Source organism: Gopherus flavomarginatus, chromosome 3 (assembly GCF_025201925.1).
Source record: "Gopherus flavomarginatus isolate rGopFla2 chromosome 3, rGopFla2.mat.asm, whole genome shotgun sequence".
NCBI classification, from domain to species: Eukaryota; Metazoa; Chordata; order Testudines; family Testudinidae; genus Gopherus; species Gopherus flavomarginatus.
Genome location: NC_066619.1, coordinates 222,317,955 through 222,341,206, shown reverse-complemented (window position 1 = coordinate 222,341,206; position 23,252 = coordinate 222,317,955). Strand labels below are relative to the sequence as shown.

Genomic DNA, 23,252 nt, shown 5'->3' with positions numbered 1-23,252 from the left:
CTCAAGTCCTTGATCAGAAATGTTCTATTAGCAGTGTCCATTTGGCCCACACATACGCTCTATACATCCTCGTGCCGTGCTCTGAAGGTATATAGAGCTGGGCTGGCAAACCACCCTCAGTTCCTTTTCTATCTGTATATGCAACAAGAACAAGCAGATGCAGAGAGGAAGGAGGGCCCATAGAGACACATCTCAATGTACCAGTTACTGCACAAGGTAAGCAACCTTTTCTTCTTCCAGTAGCATCCCTGTGGTGCTCTGCTCGGCACTAGTGAGGCCTCAGTTGGAGTACTCTTTCCAGTTTTGAGCACCAGACTAAGAAAGATGTAGACCAGTGGTCCCCAGACTTTTTTGGTCTTGTCCCACCCTTACCCAGGCCTTGGCTATACTTGCAGGTGTGCAGCGATAGGAGTTACAGCTGTCTTTGTACAGCTGTGTAGGAAAAGCGCTGCAGTGTGGCCACACTGACAGCTACCAGCGCTGTAGTATGGCCACATTTGCAGCATTTGCAGCGCTGTTGGCAGTGCTGCATTATGGGCAGCTATCCCACAGAGCACCTTGTCCCATTTTGGCGCCGTGGGTTGTGGGAAGGGGGCAGAGAGTGCGGGTCATTCTGCTTCCTGTCCCATCGCTCCATGATGCATCGCTTCACATCCCAGTAATCCCTGTTTTTCCGTCCACGTTTGGCGCCATCTTGACTCTCTCAACAGTTTCTGTGCAGCGCGATTTCTGTGGGAAATGGAGCCCAAACTGCTGAGGAGTATGCTGACGAGTCTCGCCAGCACATCACGTTTGGCAGTTGAGCTATTCCTCATGATCCAAAGTGATGAGTCCGACGATGATAGCGAGTCGCCTGACGCGTACGACACGAAATTGCTGCTGGCATTCACGGAAATGCTCAGCACCGTGGAACGCCGCTTTTGGGCTCAGGAAACAAACACTGAGTGGTGGGATCAGATCGTCATGGAAGTCTGGGATGACGAGCAGTGGCTGCAGAACTTTCGGATGAGAAAAGCGACTTTCATGGGACTGTGTGCTGAGCTCGTCCCCACCCTGCGGCGCAAGGACACGAGATTGAGAGCTGCCCTGCTGGTGGAGAAGCGGGTGGCTATTACAATCTGGAAGCTGGCAACTCCAGACAACTACCGATCGGTCAGGAACCAGTTTGGAGTGGGAAAGTCGACCGTTGGGATCGTTTTGATGCAAGTTTGCAGGGCCATTAATCGCATCCTGCTAAGAACCGTGACTCTGGGAAACGTGCAGAACATTGTGGATGGCTTTGCAGAAATGGGTTTCCCTAACTGTGGAGGGGCTATAGATGGGACGCATATTCCTATTCTGGCACCACCCCACCTAGCATCCAAGTATGTTAATCGGAAGGGGTATTTCTCTATGGTTCTCCAGATGCTTGTGGATCACCATGGGCATTTCATTGACATTAACACAGGCTGGTCTGGAAGGGTGCATGACGCACGCATCTTTCGGAACACTGGCCTGTTCAGGAAGCTGCAGGCAGGAACTTTTTTCCCAGACCGGAAGATCGCAGTAGGGGATGTTGAAATGCCCATTGTGATCCTTGGAGACCCCGCTTACCCGTTAATGCCTTGGCTCATGAAACCATATACAGGGAAGCTTGACAGGAGCAAGGAACGGTTCAACTACAGGCTGAGCCAGTGCCCAACGACTGTGGAGTGTGCTTTTGGCTGTTTAAAAGGGCGCTGGAGATCTCTGTATGGGAAGCTAGACTTGGGGGAAAGCAGCATTCCTGTGATTATATCCGTGTGCTGTACCTTCCATAATATTTGTGAAGGGAAGGGTGAAACGTTCAGTCAGGCATGGACCTCTGAGGTTCAACGCCTGGAGGCTGAATTTGCACAGCCAGAGAGCAGGGCTACTAGAGAGGCCCAGCACAGGGCTTCAAGGATTAGGGGTGCCTTGAGGGAGGAATCTGAGGCTGAAAACTAACAGTAATGTTTGGTGCCTTGCACGGGAGTGAAGTGCAGTGGTTACAATGTTAGTAGGAATCTGTTTTTCCTAAGCTGATTTGCAGTGCCTGTTTCTTTCCTGGGCTAAGGTATCTTTTTACTTTCTGCAATAATAAAGACTGTTTTCAAAGCCAAGAGTTCATTTATTGAAAAGAAAATAACTTTATTGACAGACACACAACATTTTGGGAACCTAAAAGGGCAGCGGGGGTGCGGTGGGGAACTGTACAGTCACAGGTTTGAATATGTCATGTCTGGAGTGCTGTGCAATGACTGCATAGTGATGGGGGTTGAGTGCAGAGGGTAAGGGTCGTAGTTTTCAGGGCTGGTTGGTGAACGTACAGGTGTTGGAGGCAGCTGGTCGTGGTGGTGGTGGTAAGAACCTGGATGCTGGGGAAGGGGGTTTTGAGCTGACATTGGGGCACAAGTGAAAGAGCTTTGGCACGGGGAGGGCGAGGGCGGCACGGTAGTGCTCTGCCTGAATGTCTACAAGCACCTGGATAGAGTCCGCTTGCTGCACCAGGATGCTTATCAGCTGCTTTGTGCTTTTCTTCCTGGCCGCTGAGTTTCTTTGGCAGATCCTGCTTTCCTTTTCCCTCCAGTCCTGCAGTTTTTGATTCTCTCTGGCAGAGTGATCCATAACTGCTTGCAGCAAGGCATCTTTGCTTTTTCGCGGCTTCTTCTGGAGGTTTTGGAGTCTTTCAGCTGTTGATAATACAGGCATCCGAGAAGTCGAGGTTGCTTGTAGAAAGGCAAAAATGACAACAGTTAACAGAGGCAGCATTGTTTATATCTCAGGCCTTGGCTACACTCACACTTTACAGCGCTGCAACTGGGGTGTGAAAAAACACCCCCCTGGGCGCTGCAAGATACAGCGCTGTAAAGCGTCAGTGTAATCAGGGCAGCAGCGCTGGGAGCGCGGCTCCCAGCGCTGCACGCTACACCCGTAAGGGATGTGGTTTACATGCAGCGCTGGGAGAGCTCTCTCCCAGCGCTGCTGCTCTGATTACACTCACACTTCAAAGCGCTGCCGCGGCAGCGCTCCCGCAGCGCTGCCGGGGCAGCGCTTTGAAATTCCAGATGTAGCCATACCCTCAGACAGTTATTCGCACACAGTGAAGGAGTTTACCGTCTTCACAATAGCATAATTTTCCCATGCCAAAGAGAGCGCACGTAACCCACAGGAGCCCCGAAACGGTGAGTAAGGGGAACTGATTGATTGCTTCTGGACTGTACTGGGGTTTCTGTGCATTGGAGAAAGCAAACAGCTGCAGGGGACACCTACACTGAACAGTCTCCCAACATTTTCCACAGGAGTTGATCCTGCAAAATATCTCGCTGCTGCAGGTCACCTGGGAAGCGTGGGAGGGTCTTCTACAGCAATGCGGATTCCGCCTGGCCCCTATGCCGCTTGCCTGTGTGCAGCAATGGTTCCCCCATCCCTCACGGCACAGTGGCGTGGACGGATTAGCCTGACCACAGTGGCTCTCCCAATAAACTTGCGCAAGCGCATTGCCCATGCTCTGGCTGAAACTTTTGAAGAGATTATCGACGCCGATTACCGCGACGTGATAGACCACATCAATGGGCTATTCCACATCTAGGCATGCATGCATGCAGCTCTAACCCTCCCTCCTCTCCCGAAACATTTCCATCCTGAAAATACAAGCTGCTTACCGGGAACCCGCTCCTCTGCTTGTCCTTCACCAAGTACCGGCTGCTGCGACTGGCTACCTTCCTCCTTGCTTGAGAAGAGCTCCTGGCTGCATGCTTCCTGGGACTCCGGGGCGTCTCCCCACCACCCCAGTACCCTCACTCTCGGTTTCCTCCTCCCCCCCTCCTCCTCCTCTTCCACCTCCCCCCTCGCTCTGAAGTGTCCATCGTGGTCCTCAGATTGGCGGCGGGGTCACCCCCAAGTATCATGTCCAGCTCTTTATAAAAATGGCAGGTCATGGGGGCAGCACCAGAGCAGCGGTTTCCCTCACGGTCTTTGCAATAGGCACTCCGCAGCTCCTTCACTTTAACCCTGCACTGCAGCGCGTCCCGGTCATGGCCCCTTTCCATCATATCTTGATATCTTCCCATAGGTATTGTAATTCCTATGGCTGGAGCGCAGCTGAGACTGCACAGCTTCCTCCCCCCAAACACTGGTGAGGTCCAGCAACTCGCCGTTGCTCCAAGCTGGGGCTTGTTTGGCGCGTGGCGGCATGGTCACCTGGAAAGATTCACTGATTGCATTCCACACCTGGCTGAGCAAACAGGAAAGGGATTTTTAAAATTCCCAGGGCATTTAAAGGGCGAGTCACCTGAGGCCAGGGCAATAAAGTTCGAACTGATGAGCAGAGTGGCTGAACAGGCAGTCTGGGATACTTCCGAATACCTCTGGAGGCCAATAACAGTGCTTTTGGTGGCCACACTGGCAGAGCAGCGCTGCATCACCAGCGCTGCAGTCGTTATTCCCCAGGCAGAGGTAGAGTACAGCCAGCGCTGTATCCAGGGAGATACAGCGCTGGATCTGCCTTGCAAGTGTGGACGGTGTGTTAGTTGCAGCGCTGTAAAGCCACCACCAGCGCTGCAACTCTCCAGTGTAGCCAAGCCCTCAGTCTGTACTTCCCTGGAAGTGGAACCACAGCCAGGATTGACGGCTAGGAGCCAGAGCTAGAGCTGAAGCTGGGACTGCAGAAAGGAGACGGGGTCAAGGCCAGGGCTGGTGCCACAGCTGGGAGCAGGACCAAAGTGAAGCTGTGGGCAGAGCCAAGGCCCCACCATGCCCCCTCAAAATGTTCCTCCCCATCCCCCTAAATGGGTATGCCCCAGAGTGTGGGGACCAGATGTAGACAAACTGGAGAGTTCAGAGGACAACAACAAACATGACAAAAGGTTTAGAAAACCTGACCTATGAAGAAAGGTTAAAAACTGGATATGATTAGTCTTAAGAAAAGACTGAGACAGTCTCTAAATATGTTAAGATCTATTATAAAAGAGGATAGTTATCAACTGTTTTATAGGCCCACTGAAGGTAGGACAAGACACAATGGGTTTAATCTGAAGCAAGGGAGATTTAGGTTAGATAGCAGGAAAAACTCTCTTACTTTAAGAGTAGTTAAGGATATGCCTACACTACTGCAGAGCACTTGCACCACTGCAGCTGCACAGCTGTAGCACGTCAGTGCAGACAGTACCCATGCCAGCAGGAGGGATTCTCTGTCAGCATAGGTATTCCACCTCTCCAAGAGGCAGTAGCTGGGTCAAAGGGAGAATTCTTCCATCCATTCGGCACTATCTATACTGGGGGTTAGGTCAATGTAGCTATATCTCAAAGGTGTGGTTTTTCCACACCCCTGAGAGACACAGTTATATCAATGTAAATTCCTAGTGTAGACTAGGGATAAGTCTGGAATAGGCTTCCTAGGGGGGTACAATCCCTGTCACTAAAGGTTTTTAAGAACATGTTAGACAAACGCCTGCCAAAGATGATCTAAATTTACCTGATCTTGCCTCAGGGCAGAGGGGTGGACTAGAGGGCTTGTCAAGGACCCTTCTAGCCCTACATTTCTATGATGGCTAGCTGGTCACCATCATATTCATTTGTTTTTTGCGAAGAAAGTTATGAAGCCAATTTATGGCACAGGAAATACACCTCTACCCTGATATAATGTGACCCGATATAACATGAATTCAAATATAACACGGTAATGCTGCACTCCGGGGAGTAGGGGGTGGCTGCATGCTCCGGCGGATCAAAGCAAGTTCGATATAATGCGGTTTCACCTAAACGGTGTAAAAATGTTTGGCTCCAAAGGACAGCGTTATATTGGGGTAGAGGTATACATAAAATAAAATGTACTAATGGCACAACTAGACATGAACAAAAATGTATCTCTAGATGTATTTTATTTTTAATAGTTTTTTTTCTTGTTCTAAGAAGCATTCACATGACAGCAGACTTCTCAAGGAATATGTGGGGGAAGGGCCAAAAAAACATTGCTTAGATAAAAAGCCCTTTGTCTTACTTTTTAGTGTTAATTTCACTTATTTAATCATGACACAAATGCAGAATCCATAATACTGCAAAATATGTGCTGCAGAGACAATGTCTGAATGTAGGATCATTGTATACCAACTAAAATTAACCGGACAATTTGTTTTTAACTTCATTTGCCGAAGTCGCTTGCACGTTGTAAAGTTAATCAATTTTTCTATAACATCTTTATTAAAATCACTGTGCTTCAATTATAAGCTATTTCAAGTGAACAGTTTGTATATTTATTTATTTAACAACAAGAACAACTGGGGATCTTACTTTCTCCAATATTCAAGATCTGTGAGATGCACCATACTTCTATAAAATTCTATAAAATGAAAAGCCAACACTTATGGTTTCTACTGGGAGAATTACACAAACAGAAAGATGCCACGTTTTGCCCAAGAAAATTCCTGACCACTAGAATTATTATACCTCTTATGTACAGTTTTGTTTTTTTACTATAATTTTTAGTGCTAACGCCAAAGTGGGGACAATAGGATTCATGACCAACAGCAGTCAAGGTTCAAAATACTTAATCTGGGATAAGAATTTGGGCCAAATAACAATTCAGTGCCAACAAACTAGGACTTTTTAAAATGATGTTAAACTGCTCTTGAAGAAAGTTGTAACCAGAAGGAAAACAGAATATCTTCAGTACATCACATTACATGTGCATGGGAAACAAAATGCTTCATAGGACATGAAGTATTTCAATTTTTCATTAGTTCACTTCAGATATTTATGTTCTTGTTTGCTACAAAGTAACTCTGCCAAGTCTTGGTTTTAAAAAAAAAAAGTCTTTGTAATTTCCTTTTGTTATTATCTTCAGTAGATGATACTTATTTATTATATAGAATACTAAAACCTTACAATCTACCAGAAGCACAGTGTAACAGTAGACAGGAGAGAGTTGGACATTTTTATTCCAGGAATAGCAATGCTATGGAAGTAATAAATTTTCAGCATCTCCCCTGGTAGACTCAAGTAGAACTGTTGACTTGCTCCAGTGTGAACCACATGCAGCTCTCCTTGGCCAGAGATTTGGCCATTAGCCACGGAGGAGGAATATGGCCGAAGCTGTGTAGGTAGAAGATGAGAGATTTCTAGGGCTCCCAGAAGAAAATACCAGAGAGATGGTAGATTGTTGCTTCAGGTGGACGTGAGTACCAAGAGAAAAGTACAGACTCATAGAATTATACAATTCACGTAGGAGAAAAAAATGTCACCTGAAGATTAAGACACTCCAGTAAATTACACAACCAGGGAGGCACGTTCATGTGGCTGGGCAGCCCGAACTGGGTCTCTTGCCCCATGACCCATGGCTCTTCTTGCCTGCTGCAGGGGAGTCATGCTTCCTTGATTTCTTTTTGGACATCCGTGATGGGGAGCAGTGCCTGGCTGAGCCCGATGCTGGAGGTGTACTGCGCACAGAGGCCGAGGTACTTGGTGAGTCTTGGTGAGACTGCTCGGAAACCAGATGAAGAGCAGACTCCATGAGCTGAGCCCGCAAATGACTATCCCACTCCCTCTGAGTCCTGGGCTGAAAGTTTTTACAGATACAGTACTTGTTCTTCAACTGAGGCAGCCACTATGGAGGTCACTCACAGGCACAGGCCTGTTACAGTCCGCTCAGGGCTTAAACCAGGGAGATCGGAGAATGCCCCACCTGGGGCGAAATCTGCACTGGGACTCTAACTACTATATACAAACTATTTACAAGGCCCTAAGGCTCTAAGTCAGTAGAGACAAAACCGCTAGCCCTTGCTATGCAAGCAAAGGCACTCTGATTAACCACCAGGGTGGTAAGAAGGAACTGAAAGAGCGCATAGGGCCGGACGCGCCTGATATACCGACACACGAGCACAGTATTCAAAGGAGTGCCACAGCTGACTCTATGGATACCGCTAAGGCAAAAATTTCCAACGACCGCACATGTGCAAACCTAGAATGGTATCTACATGAGCAAGCACTTGAACTGGTGCCAACTATCGCAAGATAAAACAAAACAACTTGGCCTTAATAGTATCTAGTAGTTGTAATACTCATTTATAAATTTTACCTTAATTACTATTTATTTTGATATATGAATTTTAAAAAGGGTGTACCCAATTCTATGATTAACATTTCCGGTAGATTTGTTTATCAGACAAAAATACATTCGTATCTTTTTTAAAAATAGTGTGCAAATATTTCTCAACTCAGCTAAGCTGACAAAATAAACATTACATGTAACTGAGATGGAAGCCTTAATGAATAGTAAAAAACAACCTCACACCTGCACTAGTTTCGGGTAGATCAGCAAGGGTAAAAACATGCTACTAGACAATATTGGACACTACAGTTTACATTCCAAAAGCTTAATGTAAGCAATATTGACATTGTGAAATACTGCACAATTCAAACTTGAGCCACAAAAGGATTCCCAACTACACTTTTGAGAAAGGATTCAAAACAAATAGTGTCTCATTTCCATTTGATACATTTGCTCAATGGGTATCTGAAGAAGAAGATAAACAGAGTATGTTACAGAGGCAGTGGGTTTGACCAAACCCTGTGGCCCTTCAAGATCACCGAGTCATAACACATAATATGGTTTCAAAGTTATCTAAAATACAGAAGATGAATTAGTGGAGTATATCCCTCAATGATAAAAATTTCACACACAAAAATAAATTCACATTCCACTAGTTTTATGGATGGGGAAGTTTATGATTTATAAGGACAGCATGGAGCATTAGATTGCAGAGAAAGTGTTCAGAGCATTTTTCCCTTTGTCCTCTTCATTCTGTTAGGCACCTACAGATAAAACAAGTCTCCTTTCCTCCAACCATTTTCTTCAACTTCCCATAAACTTAAAATAATTCACTCACACACCCCTTTTTCTCAGGAAGTTTATACTCAAAGATTTCTACTAGGAATGATGGAACAAAACTGTAACCAGGTCACTGAGCTCATGGTGTACCAGTCCTCTCTCCATGTCTGGTAACAGGGCTCTAGGGAACTTCAGTTCAGAGGCAAGCACGAGGCTTTACAGTATCCAGCCCTTCGTGGGGTCTCAAAATAAGAACACATACTTCAAGCAACAGAGAATTCTTTCACTAGGACTTCCAGAAATAAAAGATGTGAGAACCTGAAGACTCATTGTAGGATAGGTGTATTTTTTCACTTTCCAAGATTCTTGCCTCTGTCCCCAAATACCCTTTCCCTGAAGTAGATGCATTAGCACCAGGCTAGTGGAGAGAGAGAGAAAGCAAGGCTCCGTACGGTAGACAAACCAGTCACAGGCATAAGCTGGTGTCAAGGCCTGGAAAAACGTGACAAGAGCTGAGATCCTGTTGCCATGACATTGCAGGTTGAGTTACGGCTGTCAAGCAGTTTAGCCAAACCACCAGGGGCTGAAACTGCATGAAGGAAGCAGCAGGGGGTGGAATGATCAACTCCACTGAATTTTACGTTCAGAGTGCAAGGGATCAGGAGTAGGGGCACCATCCCTGACTGTCTTCTTCCTCTCTATCTCCCTTCTGCCATACTCTTTTTATTCTCTTATACCCTGTCGATGAATCAGACTGAAAGCAACTCATGCGTTGCACATTCCATGCTTCCAAAGTAGGAAGCAAAAGTGACTCAGACAGAAATACTTTTTGGCATGCAGAGGTGTAACAAATCTGTGTAGGGAATTATGAGAGAAGAGGAAGACATACAATTGATTGGAACTTACATTACACAATATTCTAAGCATGTACAATGGATTGCTTTCCATTCTACTTGTAAGCGATTAACTAACACAACTCTTCCTGGGCTCCACTTCTCTTGTGTTGTGAAGCTGTCCCAGGCTTGTGGCATTGCATATCACATCGATTATTTATGCATCAAATATTTGCTCTTCTCCAAGCTCAGAATGGAAGCGATTTTTAAAATTGCTTTAAAATATTTGTTATTACTTTTCCAGATTAAAAAAAAAATGTAGTAAGGAAATTTTAAGGAGGGGAAAAAAAGCCTCTCTTTAATATAGTAATGTCCACTATTACAATCAACTACACACAAGCACTGAGATGGTTAAGCACATATTCCAAAGCCAAAAGGTAAAGAAAATATAGTAGATAATCTTTAGCTTTGCTTATGGCATAGACGTGTCTAGCTACAATCACTTAATCACACACACGAATGTACCGGACAAGGTTATTTGTCAAAATCTAAACATTTTGGAGACTTTGATTTTGACAAAGTTTTTCCAGAAACAAGGCATGGTTCCTGGAGGGCTACCAGGGAGCCTAGGCTTCCAGGGTCCATGGCTCCAGGGGAGCTCTGGGGTCAGGGACTCCAGGGTTTCCAGTGTGTACGGCAGCTCTCCAGGGGGACTGCCCCTCAGGGCCTGGGCTCCATCCCCTTTTGTGGAAAATTCTGAATTTTGTTTTAGTTCCAAATCGAAAAGAAACAAAAATTTTCAAAGTATCAAAATTCCCCATGACATGGAATGCCTCTTTCCACCCAACTCTAGTTTTTAGAGAATTAGGGAAGAGTTGTGGAAATTATAAATGGGAAAGGAAGAAAATAAAAGGTGGATGAAATACTCTACATCTATTTGAAAGTAAAAGGCACTTGCGGGGAAAAACAGCTATCAAATTCTGAACACAGCAAATAACGTACATTATTTATGTAAGCAAAGATGCACTGAGAAAACATGATGTCCTAATTTAAACCATCAAAAGCATGGAGACAAAAGCTTTAATCTTTTACACTGTCTATAAACAGATTGGGGAAAGTGGGAACAACATTAAGGACTGGACTACCACTGGGGCTAGACAATGGAGATTTGATCCTCAGAGCAACACAGAATATATTCCTCAGATTCTCCTAATCAAATGCCTCACTTTCCATCCCCCAATTCCTGCTCTCCCAAAATTTAAACATACAAAGCTACTCCAACCTCCCTACCTTTCCCATAGCCCTGTCCCATCAAACAGTGACCAGTCTGACACTGCTTGTTTTACAGTACCAGCCTGACTTCCTCTTGCAAACTCTCCCCAGCGCTAGCTCCTGACCCGGGGTCAGCACGGGAAGTGGATTATTTAGGGAGTGCAGGATATGGAGTAAAGGGAAGTTCCAGGCAGCGTGAAAGCAAGGCAGAACTTGCTCGACTCCAGAGTCCCTTCCCAGCGGCCCCGGAAAACCCTAGGCAACTAGCCAGTACCCTGGTGTTAATCATATACCTGGGAATTAACTGGTTTCCTAATCTAACACAAGTTTCAAGGCGTTTCAGCATTCAAACCAGACTAAATGATTTTTACGTATTTTGGGGTGAAATTCATTTTATTCTACTCCTGAGGGAATGCTGCTCCAATGTGCATGTGCAGAATTCATGTGTCCCATAGAATTATATTTTTTTCTGCAGAAAATATATTCTGCCCCACAAGTGCTGCAGTTCTGCCTTTCACCCACAAGAGCCACTGTGGCGCCAGAACAGCCAACAACATGAATTCAGCAGGCTGTTCTGGTGCCACAGCGGCCTTCGGTAGGCAAAAGATGGAACTGCAGCACTTCTGGGGCAGAATGTGTATTTTGTGTGGGGGGAGGGGAATTCTGCGTGTGTGCAGTGGCACAGAATTCCTCAAGGGGTAGAAGTTCATCACAGCACCTGGCCCATGGAGCCAGGTTAGAACAGAGTGGGGCACATGGGGCAGCTGGGGGGTCACAGACAGGGGTTCAGAATTGCTAGTGGGGTGACAGCACTGAGTCAAGCAGCTGAATGGGAGTGGGGTGCATGGCCACATGGGAACAGGCAAGGGGGACTGCAGGGACAAATGGAGATGGGGGAGGAGGCTGCAAAGACCCACTGGGATGGGGGGGTCCGGGAATGGAGGAGGTGTGCCTGACTAGGATGACCATATTTCCCGATGCTCAGTACAGAACACCTGGTAAAATTACTTGCATTCAAGCAAGTTTAACAGCAATTAATCAGAACTATGCAGTACAAATTAACATCAAGTTGACTGCAAAGAATTCTGTGGCACCTTATAGACTAACAGACGTTTTGGAGCATGAGCTTTCGTGGGTCAGATGCATCTGACGAAATGGGTATTCACCCACAAAAGCTCATGCTCCAAAACGTCTGTTAGTCTATAAGGTGCCACAGGATTCTTTGCTGCTTTTACAGATCCAGACTAACACTGCTACCCCTCTGATACTTGACATCAAGTTGACTGAGCCCCTGTTAAAAAGAATACTGTGTAGTTGGATTCTTTTTATTTACCTTCTTATCTTTAAGACTTTAGGGTTCACATGGGGAGGAGTGATGCACACCCCTACCCCCACTACACAGGGAGAGGTGACACACACTCCCATACACCTCTCTCACATGGGAGGGGAGCGGATGACCGACCAACTGGACCCTCTCTGTCTGGTGCTCTCTGCTCTCCATGCCTGGCTGGACCCCCAGGCCAGACCCACCTCTCCTGGTACCTGGCACTGCATCTTCCCAAGGCAACATGTGAAGGGAGGCATGCAAGCCCTAAGGACGCATTGTGCACCAGGGCCCAGGGAACCTGACTGTAGGGGCTTCTGCAAACCCAATCAGAGAGGTGGCTCAGCAGGGGAGGGTGGGGACAGAGCAGCCCTGTGCTCCCTGGGGGCAGGACCCAGGGTGAGGAGAGGGATGGATGAAGAGGATGCTAAGCCCCTGCCCAGGGGACTGCTGTGGAACCTGCAGGGTCCGGGCAGAAACAGGCTGGAAATCGCTTTCCCGCCCCCATCGCCACTCCAGAGTTAGCTGAGGGGCAGAGAGGCTTCCCCATGCCAGTGCTGTGTAGGGCTTTGGCACATGCAGGGCTCAACTCCTCCTGGCCAGCATCCCAGGCTGGAGGGTCTCGCGCTTTCCCAGAGTGCAGGCCCAGCCAGAGGCAGTGGAGGAAGGAAGGAGCCTGCTGGCCAAGCTGTTAGTGAGCTGAGCACTCCGACCGGGGGCTGGTTCCCTGCACAGCGCTGGGAGTGTGTGGGTGGGGGGGGGGGATCTGGAGGAGCAGCAGGGCTAGGAAGGGGCAAAGCAGGCAGAGGACAGCAAGAGGGGGAGCACATAAAGGGACAATGGGTGGGCAGCAGAAGCAACATGTAACCCTTCGCTGCCTGGTGCCTTCCCGCACACACCAGTGCCGGCCGGAAACGGGAAAGGGAATGGAGCCCTGCTGCTCTAGAGCCGGCACACAGCGGGGGCTGCACTGATGGACCAGCAGGGAGAGCGGCCAGCCCTGCATGCTGCGTCTTCGCTCTGCCACCAGCCTTCTAAGCCCACACTCATCAGCGACCCCTGGACGTCCATTCACTGCTAGTGGGTGGGTGGCTGGCGAGCAGGGATCCAGCCAGAAGTAGGACCTGCCAGTACTGATGGGGGGACAAGGGGAGAGAGAGAAAATACTGGACAATTTCCCCGTTTTTAAGAAAAAGTCGGGACATCTGCAGGAGGGCTTAAATACGGGACTGTCCCTTTAAAAACTGGACATCTGGTCACCCTATGCCTGACTGAATGGGAGAGGCTTGGGATTAGCCAGGGTCTGCATGGGGAGGCTCCCCAACAATCCTGCCCCTTCCTCCCCTTGTCCCCCCCCAAAAAAACCAGTTTCTTACTTTTCTACCCACACTCAACAACTCTCCATGCTCCTTCCCTCTCCCTCAGTTCCTCCATTACTCTTGACACTCACAAGACTTTGCACTGCTTTTGACGGGTATAGGAAATACAGTTCTGTTTTGTAAATTAAATGAATTACTCAAAAGTTCTGTATTAATATGTAAGGAATCCATTTGTCAAAAAATTACCAGAATCTTTTTTTGGTCTGTTTTGTTACAAACTTGCTGACAGATATTTTGAAATAAATTACCAAAATAATGTAAACTGGCATGATTATATTGTGTTATTTTGACAAATAAAATATGCAGATTTCTGCACATTTTAAAATATTGTGCAAAGAATTATTATTTTTTTAAACACAGAATTTTTTATTTTTTGGTGCAGAATTTCCCCAGGAATTGGCTTCTACTCAGTTCAGGGAATATGCTTGATACAGTCATTTTAGGAAGAAAGAAGAAAATGAAGACCCTTCTGTTAGGATACCTGAAAAATCACTTAATACCAAAATTTGAGGAGGTAGATATAGGAAACAAGAGGGAGAATGACCCCACACATATCCATCGCTGTTTATGGCAATGTCAGTGTCTAATTTTGGGTGTTAAAAGGACACACAAATTGGAAATCTTATTTCTACCTGAGTTTATTGTGCTTATTACAATTGTACATAACATATGAAGCCTGGTCTGAAAATAACTCAAAAGTTAAGTTGGCATAGCTACACCAGTCAGGGGTGTGCAAAAAAACACAACACACTCACAAGAAAGAAAAACACAGTATGACATATTCCCAACCTGATCTCACCCATTCCAATAATAATGTTTATTAAAATTAAAAAAAACCCACACACTTTGGTGAAAATTGTTGCTATCTAAAAGTATGGAGCATTGGTGGGCAGCCCGCAGGTTGCCCACCACTGGTATGGAATATTTCCTGCTTCCCAATACTTCCTAGCAAGTAGATGTGTGGAGCAGTGCAGACAAAAGTGTAAGCCAGGGTGGCCAACCTGTGACTCTTCAGAAGTTACTATGCGGCTCCTTGTACAGGGAACAACTCCGGGGCTGGAGCTACAGGCACCAACTTTCCAATGTGTCGGAGGGTGCTCACTGCTCAACCCCTGGCTCTGCCACAGGCCCTGCCCCCACTCCACTCCTCCCCTCCGTCTGCCATGCCCTCGTTCCTCCCTCGCCCTGACCCCCAGAGGCTCCTGCACACCATGAAACAGCTGATCATGAGGTGTGGGGAGGGAGCAGGAGGCGCTGATCAGCGGGGCTGCCAGTTGGTGGGAGGCACTGGGAGCAGGGTCGGGGAGCTGATGAGGGGCTGCTGATGTATTACTGTGGCTCTTTGGCAATGTACATTGGTAAATTCTGGCTCCTTCTCAGGCTCAGGTTGGCCACTCCTGGTCTAAGCCATTGATTTCTGCAGCACTTAAACTGTTCTTTTGAAAATTGCATGAAATTTTTTGTTTAATAAAAGTGTTCAGCACTGACCTAGCACTGTTTCCATTGAAATCAGTGGGAGTTTTACCACTGACATCACTGGGAGCACACGGAGATCAACACTGAGCTCTTTCGAAAATCCCACTGTAAATTTCCTATCCTTTATAGCTGTTAAGAAAACCACCATTACTTGAACTAGTACAATACTGTCTTCTGGGTTGGCAAACACACCATCCCATTGTCTAGACAGGTGCTCACTATCTTGTTGCTGCTTGTTACTACTGTTACTCAGAACCCTGGGGCCAGCTGAGAAACTGACAAGAATCATGTTAAATTAATGTATTTGGGGAAAAGCTGTGAGCAGGTAGAATAGCGGGATGATGCAAGGAAAAACAAAAAACAAAAAACAAAAAGGGTGGATGGGTAGTAGAACAGTGGACAACTCCCTCCTGCCTGCAGAATCAAGGAAGCAAAAGGGGGCAGTACAGGAGAGGTTGCATCTTCTCTCAGCTGCTGGGGGATTCACATTTAAAAGATACTTCCTACTCAGAGACCAATACTTAAAGCAGAACTTCAAAACAAACTCCACAGCCAGCAGCTTGGTAGGAATCCCTGTGACTTTCCCCATTCCTTGTGGAATCTTACCAAGATATTGCCTCATGGTATTGTCACTAGTGGGTCCTTATCCCCGTTTATCACACCTATTAGCCGGAGACCAACTGTACTCTCAACTAGCCAGTGTCTGATTTCTTCTCTCCCCACCCCACCCCATTCATAAAATGCATTTATTTTATCGCATGACACTTGGAGAATGACAAAGACAAAATCCATGATTAGTACGGATGAAAGAATAGAAGATAAACTAGAACTACAAGTCTAAGACAGACTCAAGAATTCCACTCCTGGCAGTACAGCCCAACAATCTGTCGATGATGCAGCAAACAGGAGCAAACAATGGTGGTACTTTTTGCAATTAACCACCCTGTACCGTTGTTTATTTCAAAAGCATCAGAGTAACACATTCATTCCAGTCAGGTGAATTAAAGCTATAATCTCAACGTTTGGCAAGTTAGACAAATGACCTGCCTCTGACCCTTACCAGAGGCTGCTTACCTCCCAGAGACTCAGACAAAGAGTGCTCTCTTCAGAACACCACCTCATACATGCCACATATTTTGGAGAGCAGTAGATGTTAACTACCATAAAGTTGATAAATTTCACTGAAATTGCAACAAGGTAACATAGATTAATACAACAGAGCTGTACATGTCAGATCTCTCACTTCCAAACAATGGGTAAAAAAAAAAACAAACAACAAGTTTAACTAAACAAAAACCCAACACACCTATCTGCATTCCATTAACATCCATCAAATACACTTACAAAAAAGGGAAGTTAGCTAAAAATACTTCTATTCTGTTGCAGTCACAGGAAAGTATAAGCATGTACACAACTGAGGAACACACAGTTCTTCTATAACCTGTTATAATTGGCAACTGAGAATATTCATGTCTCAGGAATTCTAACCGTGGCAATTTTAAAGCAAAACCATGCACATCTAAGTTCCCATGGAAGTGCAAATTAGCACTTATAAACAACATGGCCTCTGTCCATGTACAGAAACAGATTATAAAAAGAAAACATAACTTTTTTTTTTTAAAGGTGAAGATTTTTAAATAGTGACTAGTAATTCTGAATGCCTCAATTGTTAATTGGTGTCCAATTTGAAACACCTTAAAAGGGGCATGATTTTCAGAGTGGTGGTATTCAAGCTTTTTGAAAATTAGGCATCCAGAAATCTAAAGCACTCAAAATCTCACTAGTCATGTTTGAAAATCCAGGTTTATAAGCACGTCAGCATGAACACTGAAATTCCTGACATGCACCACAAGTTGTGCACTGGGCTGTATAATGGGATTTGTAGTAGTAATATTTTGCATTCCCTCAAAGTATATTGAATTCGGATTCAGTGGCACTGTTTTTTTTTTAAATCATTAAAAATTCTATATTCTGATTTTTTTTAAATTACATTAACAATCGAAGCCAAAAGTCTTATAGAGAGAGAAATGAATGAGAAAAAGACAAGTTTGCTCCAACAGCATTGCTCTAGTTTTAGAAACATTTTTTCCTTCCTTGCTTCTGAAGAGCAGATTTGGTAAAATACTTCCCTACTTTTATCGAAATATATTTATTTAGAAATATTTAAACCATAATAAAAGACAACTGAGAAATCTCTGCTCTCTTACTTGGTTACACAAGATACTTTTAAAATGGCACAATATGCACATTTTAGATGCTAAGGAGCCTTTTTGTGAAAACGCTGAAGGCATCATTCAGTATTGAACAGCTAGGAATGGAAAAGCACAAAAGGCAAAAATACTTAAGGGAAAATACTTACCTATACAAATCTAACATACATTAGATTCCTAAATTTTCAAAGAGTTGTTTAGGATCTAGACACAAAACCCAATGCAACTCTGAAAATGTAAGGGGTAGGGGTAACTGTCCTATTATACCAACATAGGTCTCTACTGTAAGCGTATTGCATGCAGCCTGTGGAGTCACACGAAGGATGAATTACTTCCAATGGCTTTATTTTTTCCCAAAATTACTATAGATGAAATAATTTGCAGTGTAGATCTATTATAAAAGAATGTTGTTCTTAAAACTACAGTATGTTTGCCAGTCCTTGTTTGGAAATTACACTGAGTAAGCACTTCTACCCAACACCAGCTAATCTTCACTGGTTCAAACTGCCATTAGATTGAAGCTGATGTTTCATTCCTCTTCTAAGATTTCCTCTGTTACTGTGAATTACTGAATGTTCAAAAGACTCAAAATGTCCTACATTATGCCTCCAACTGGCAATTATTTGAGTCCGATATCAGAGGTTTATTTAAGAATACTAAGCCTTCTCTACTTACTGTACACATCTGAGCAGTATACTTTTTCCACAGCAGTTCTTAGAAGACTGAGCCTTTTGATTAGTTCTGAGCCAGTATCATTCTCAGAAAAAATACATACTTACAGGAAAGCGTGTTTGCGTTTTTGGGGTGAGGAAGGGACCTGTTTTTTTAAGCAAGGCACTGAACAGGCTTCCTATGAGTTACATGTCTCATAAAAAAATCCTTCCTCACTCCTACTCCTTCTTTAGGAGAAGAAAGTCTAATGCAGCTAAGCCTTCTCATATGATCAATAAAACAGATCAAAAAGACTTACTGTTTATGTGATCGATATAGTAGACACCAATCTGAGGATCATATGCAGCTTCCCATCCCCATGGCAGTTCATCACCAACACAATCCGCGAATGACAAAGGCTTTGTTAACCTAAAAACAAATTAGAGTAATGCAATTAAAGCAATGGGCTTTTTCTTGAAAAATTCTGGACCTTACCCTATTGTTCATAATTAGAAGCTAAGGATTGCTATAGGAGGGCTAGCAGGAGGAAAGGAGAAGAAAAGTTGCCAAACGACATGGAAAAATAACCTCAAGTTCTTGAATGAGTTTCCAAGGATATCCTTCTGACTATATTAACTTAAAGTTGGATAAATGATCCCCAAAATTTGCCTAGCCTGGGCACTCTTGATTGAGAAATCTACTGTAATGCTATCCTCAAACTCTCCAGTAATTAAACAGCAGCAGCAGCCAACAGCTTGAAAAATCTACCCTCCTACTTGACTCTTGTAAGTGCGAGGACCTACGCTTTCAACCTTGATTTCCAAAGTACCAGTCCTCTGCTTTAATCATAAAATCATCCTTCCTCCCCAGTGTCCACAAAGAAAATTCAGAGAGCTGAAAATAACTTCATGTGGTGTACCATATAGGTAATCCTGTTCTGATGGACATATATCCTTGGAAGCATGAGTGGCAATATGAAGTAAGACTACTAAATCTTAGAAGAAATGTCTAAATCAGGGGTCGGCAACCTGTGGCACGTGAGCCAATTGTTAATGGCACGCAGCTGCCTGCTGGGATGCCACATGCCATTAAAAATCCTGCCGACACAGCATGCTGCAGGGTCCGCGCTCCTGGGCCGGTGCATCCTGCCGAGCGCAGCAAGCTGCCAGCCCCTCCCCTGCCTTCCCCCTTTTTCCCCTGGAGCCCTGCCCTCGCGCAGCAATATTTGGCTCCGTGGGGAGAGAGATGCTCCCCGCTCATCCGGAGCCCTGCCGCCTCACGTGCAGCCCAGTTTCACCCCTCAGAGCGTTGCACTGGAGGGGGAAATCAGGGAGTGGGGGATGGATGGGGCATGGGAGTCCCAGAGTCTGTTAGGGTGGATAGGGGTCAGGGCAGTCAGGACAGGGAGCAAGAAGAGTTCTGGAGGGGCAGTTAGAGTGGGGGTGATCAGGGAACAAGGAGCTGGGGGAGCTGGATGAGTCAGGAGTTTGGGGGGGGGCTGTCAGGAGGCAGGGCTGTGGAGAGCAGTTGGGGCAGGCAGGGAGCGGGGCGGGGGGGGGGCGTTGTGTGGGTCCAGAGTTCCCGGGGTCGTGTCAGGGGTCGGGGAACGGTTAGATAGGCATGGGAGTCCCAGGGGTCTTTCTAGGTGTAGGGGTGTGGATAAAGGTTGGGGCAGTCAGGGGACAAAGGGCAGGGAGGCTTAGATGGGGGTGGGGTCCCAGGAGGGGGTAGTTGGGACAAGATGGGATGGGATCCGATTAGATGGGATGGGATCTGAGTTACTGCAGAGAATTATTTCCTGAGTGCTGGCTGGTGAGTCTTGCCCACATGCTCAGGGTTTAGCGGATCGCCATATTTGGGGTCGGGAAGTAATTTTCCTCTGGGGCAGATTGGGAGAGGCCCTGGAGGTTTTTCGCCTTCCTCTGCAGCGTGGGGCATGGGTCACTTGCTGGTGGATTCTCTGCAGCTTGAGGTCTTCAAACCACAATTTGAAGACTTCAATAACTCAGACATAGGTTAGGGGTTTGTTATAGAAGTGGATGGGTAGGATTCTGTGGCCTGCTTTGTACAGGAGGTCAGACTAGATGATCATATTGGTCCCTTCTGACCCTAAAGTCTGTGAGTCTATTGAGGAGCAGGGGGTGGGGGGGAAGGGGTTGGGGGTTCAGGGGACCAGTCACCCAGCCCTCTGCCCTGAGCACTGACCCTCACTCTCATACATACAGACACACACACAGACACATATACATATCCCAGGCCCCTGCCCTGAGCCCTGTACCACCCAGACCTCTGTTGACTCCTTTACCCCCCCCATGACCCCAGCCCTGACACCTGCATCCCCCTCACATGCCCCCAGCCCTCTGCCCTGACTCTTGCATCTTCCCCACATCCCTAGCCCCCCCCCACATGCACCTGGCACATCCCCACCCCCACCCTGAGCACCAAACTGGAGCTCCTGCACCCCTACTCACATTCCCACCTGCATCCCTCACACCAAATGGAAGCTGCCCAGGTAAGTGCCCCACACCTGAACCTCCTGCCCCAACCCTGAGCCCCCTCCCTCATTCTAGCTCCTGGCCAGACCCTTCACCCCCAGCCCTGTGCTCAGTGCACTCCTACCCTCATCTCAGTGCAGAGAGAGGAAGAGAATGGGCCAGAACCAGGGAAAAGGTAGGTACCCATTGGAAGGGCTAGGACCCCAGACTAGCAGCGGGCTGAGCGGGTCCAGCAGCCGGGATCCCGGCTGGCAGGAGCAGGCAGATGGAACCCCTGAGCGGCAGTGGGCTGAGCCGCTCAGTCCGCTGCCAGTCTGGGGTCCCAGCCGCTGGCCCCGCACAGCCCACTGCCAGTTTGGGGTTCTGGCTGCTGGACCCTTGCCAGCCGGGGTCCCGGCCGCAGGCCCTGCTCAGCCCGCTGCCGGCCTAAGGCTATGGCTACACTTGAAACTTCAAAGTGCTGCCGAGGCAGCGCTTTGAAGTGCGTGTGTGGTCCCAGCGCTGCATCTAAAACCACTTCCTCATCGGGTGTAGCTTGCAGCGCTGGGAGCCGTGCTCCCAACGCTGCTGCACTGTTTACACTGACACTTTACAGCGCTGTATCTTGCAGCGCTCAGGGGGGTGTTTTTTTCACACCCCTGAGCGAGAAAGTTGCTGTAAAGCACCAGTGTAGCCAAGGCTTAGGTGACCAGAATCCCAGACCAGCAGCGGGCTGAGCAGGCCGGTGGCGTAAGATCAACATTTTAATTTAAATTTTAAATGAAGTTTCTTAAACATTTTGAAAACCTTGTTTATTTTACAATCAACATTAGTTTAGTTATATAATATATAGACTAGTAGAGAGAGATCTTCTAAAAAACATTAAAATATATTACCAGCATGCAAAACCTTAAATTACAGTGAATAAACGAGGACTCGGCACACCGCTTCTGAAAGGTTGCCGACCCCTGGTCTAAATCATAAGAGTGAGTGTGTGTGCATGCAGCCCACAAAATTAAAAGTTTCTCAGAAGCTCATAATGCATGCTGCAGTGATGGGGGCCACACTGAAGTCAGTATATTGTGTATGTATCAGCAGTCAGAGCAAGGTGACTTTACCAGCCTATCAAAAATAAAAAAAGGGGGGGGGGTGTATTCACAAATGAGATTTTACTGAAACAATTCACATACCCTTTCCCCATCTCAGAGAGGAAATAGGACTTATCTACAGTCATAGGGGCCTGATCCAGTAGCCATTGACTTCAGTGCAAGTCTGATCAAGCACAAATAGAGATTACACCAGTGTTGCTTTTAAAAATTCTTTATTAGTGACAGGTGCAGCTGCACTGGTGCTAACAGCTGCTTAAATGCTAGCATAGGCAGGACACAAACATTTTTACCACCAGAAATCCTAGGGCAGGCCTGCATAACATGCGACCTGCAGAGGCTCACTGTGCGGCCCGCACCAAGATTCAAAAGGCTCTGAGCTGCCCGCAGCGGCGGGGAGCTCAGAGCTCTTTAAATCTCAGCCGCGGCCGGGATTCAAAAGGCTCTGGACTGCCCGCAGCAGTGGGGAGCCCAGAGACATTTAAATCTCAGCCGCGGCCGGGATTCATAGGGCTCTGGGCTGCTCGCAGTGGCGGGGAGCTCAGAGCTCTTTAAATCTCAGCCGTGGCTGGGATTCAAAAGGCTCTGGGCTGCCTGCAGCGGTGGGGAGCACAGAGCCATTTAAATCTCAGCTGCAGCCTGGATTCAAAAGGCTCTGGGCTGCCCACAACGGTGGGGAGCCCAGAGCCATTCAAATCTCAGCCATGGCCGGGATTCATAGGGATCTGGGCTGCCCGCAACGGCAGGGAGCTCAGAGCTCTTTAAATCTCAGCCGCGGCCACGATTCAAAAGGCTCTGAGCTGCAGGCAGCCGCGAGCTCAGAGCTCTTTAAATCTCAGCCGCAGCTGGGATTCAAAGGGCTCTGGGCTGCCCGCAGCCACAGAGAGCCCAGAGCCCTTTAAATCTCAGCCGCCAGGGCCAGCTTTAGGCCAATTCAACCCAATTCCCCTGCATCAGCCCGCCCCTAAGAGGGCCACATGTCCAAGCCCCAGTACGGTGTACCGGCAAAAGCCAGTGCGCTGTAGTGGGGTGGCCCAGCTTCCCCAGGGGGCAATTTAAAAGGCCTATGGCTCCCAGGCCCTTTAAATTGCCACCAGAGCACCACTGCTGGAGCCCTGGGGTAGGGCTGTGGGGGCTATTTAAAAAGTCCGGGGTTCCTGTCGCTTCTACCGCCCCAGCCCTTTAAATAGCCAACGGAGCCCCACCACTTCCCCAGGGTTCCAGTGGCTATTTAAAGGCCTGGGGCAGTAGAAGAAGGGGAGCCCTGAGCCCTTTAAATACCCCCAGAGCCCTGGGGCAGCGGGGCGCTCTGGGGACTATTTAAAGGGCTGGGGCTCCAGCTGCCTCTGCCGCCCCGGTCCTTAAATAGCCGCTGAAGCCACACCGCTTCCCCAGGGCTCCCTCGGCTATTTACAGGGCTGGGGCGGTAGAAGCAGGGGAGCCGTGGGCTCTTTAAATAGCCCCCAGAGCCCTGGGGTAGCGGGGTGTGTGTGTGTCTCCAGATGCCTTTGCTGCCCTGGTCCTTTAAATAGTCCCCGGAGCCTCACTACTTCCCCAGGGCTCCTGCAGCTATTTACAGGGCTGGGGCAGTGGAAGCAGGGGAGCTCCAGGCCCTTTAAATAGCTCCTGAGCCACAGGCTGCTGCTGCTACCCTGGTGGGGGAGGCAGGAGGAGGAGGCATTCACCATACAGGATGAGCTGTA

The 23,252-nt window shown here is 47.2% G+C and overlaps 1 protein-coding gene across 1 annotated transcript in view; it reads right to left on the bottom strand.

Annotated features, from left to right (window-relative positions):
* The window catches only part of WWC2 (WW and C2 domain containing 2), a 157,989-nt gene that overhangs the window by 81,023 nt on the left and 53,714 nt on the right, over nt 1-23,252 (bottom strand). The window contains exon 2 of the mRNA XM_050945314.1: nt 18,289-18,398. Coding sequence (XP_050801271.1) covers nt 18,289-18,398 — 110 coding nt within the window. The remainder of the gene's footprint in view (nt 1-18,288; nt 18,399-23,252) is intronic.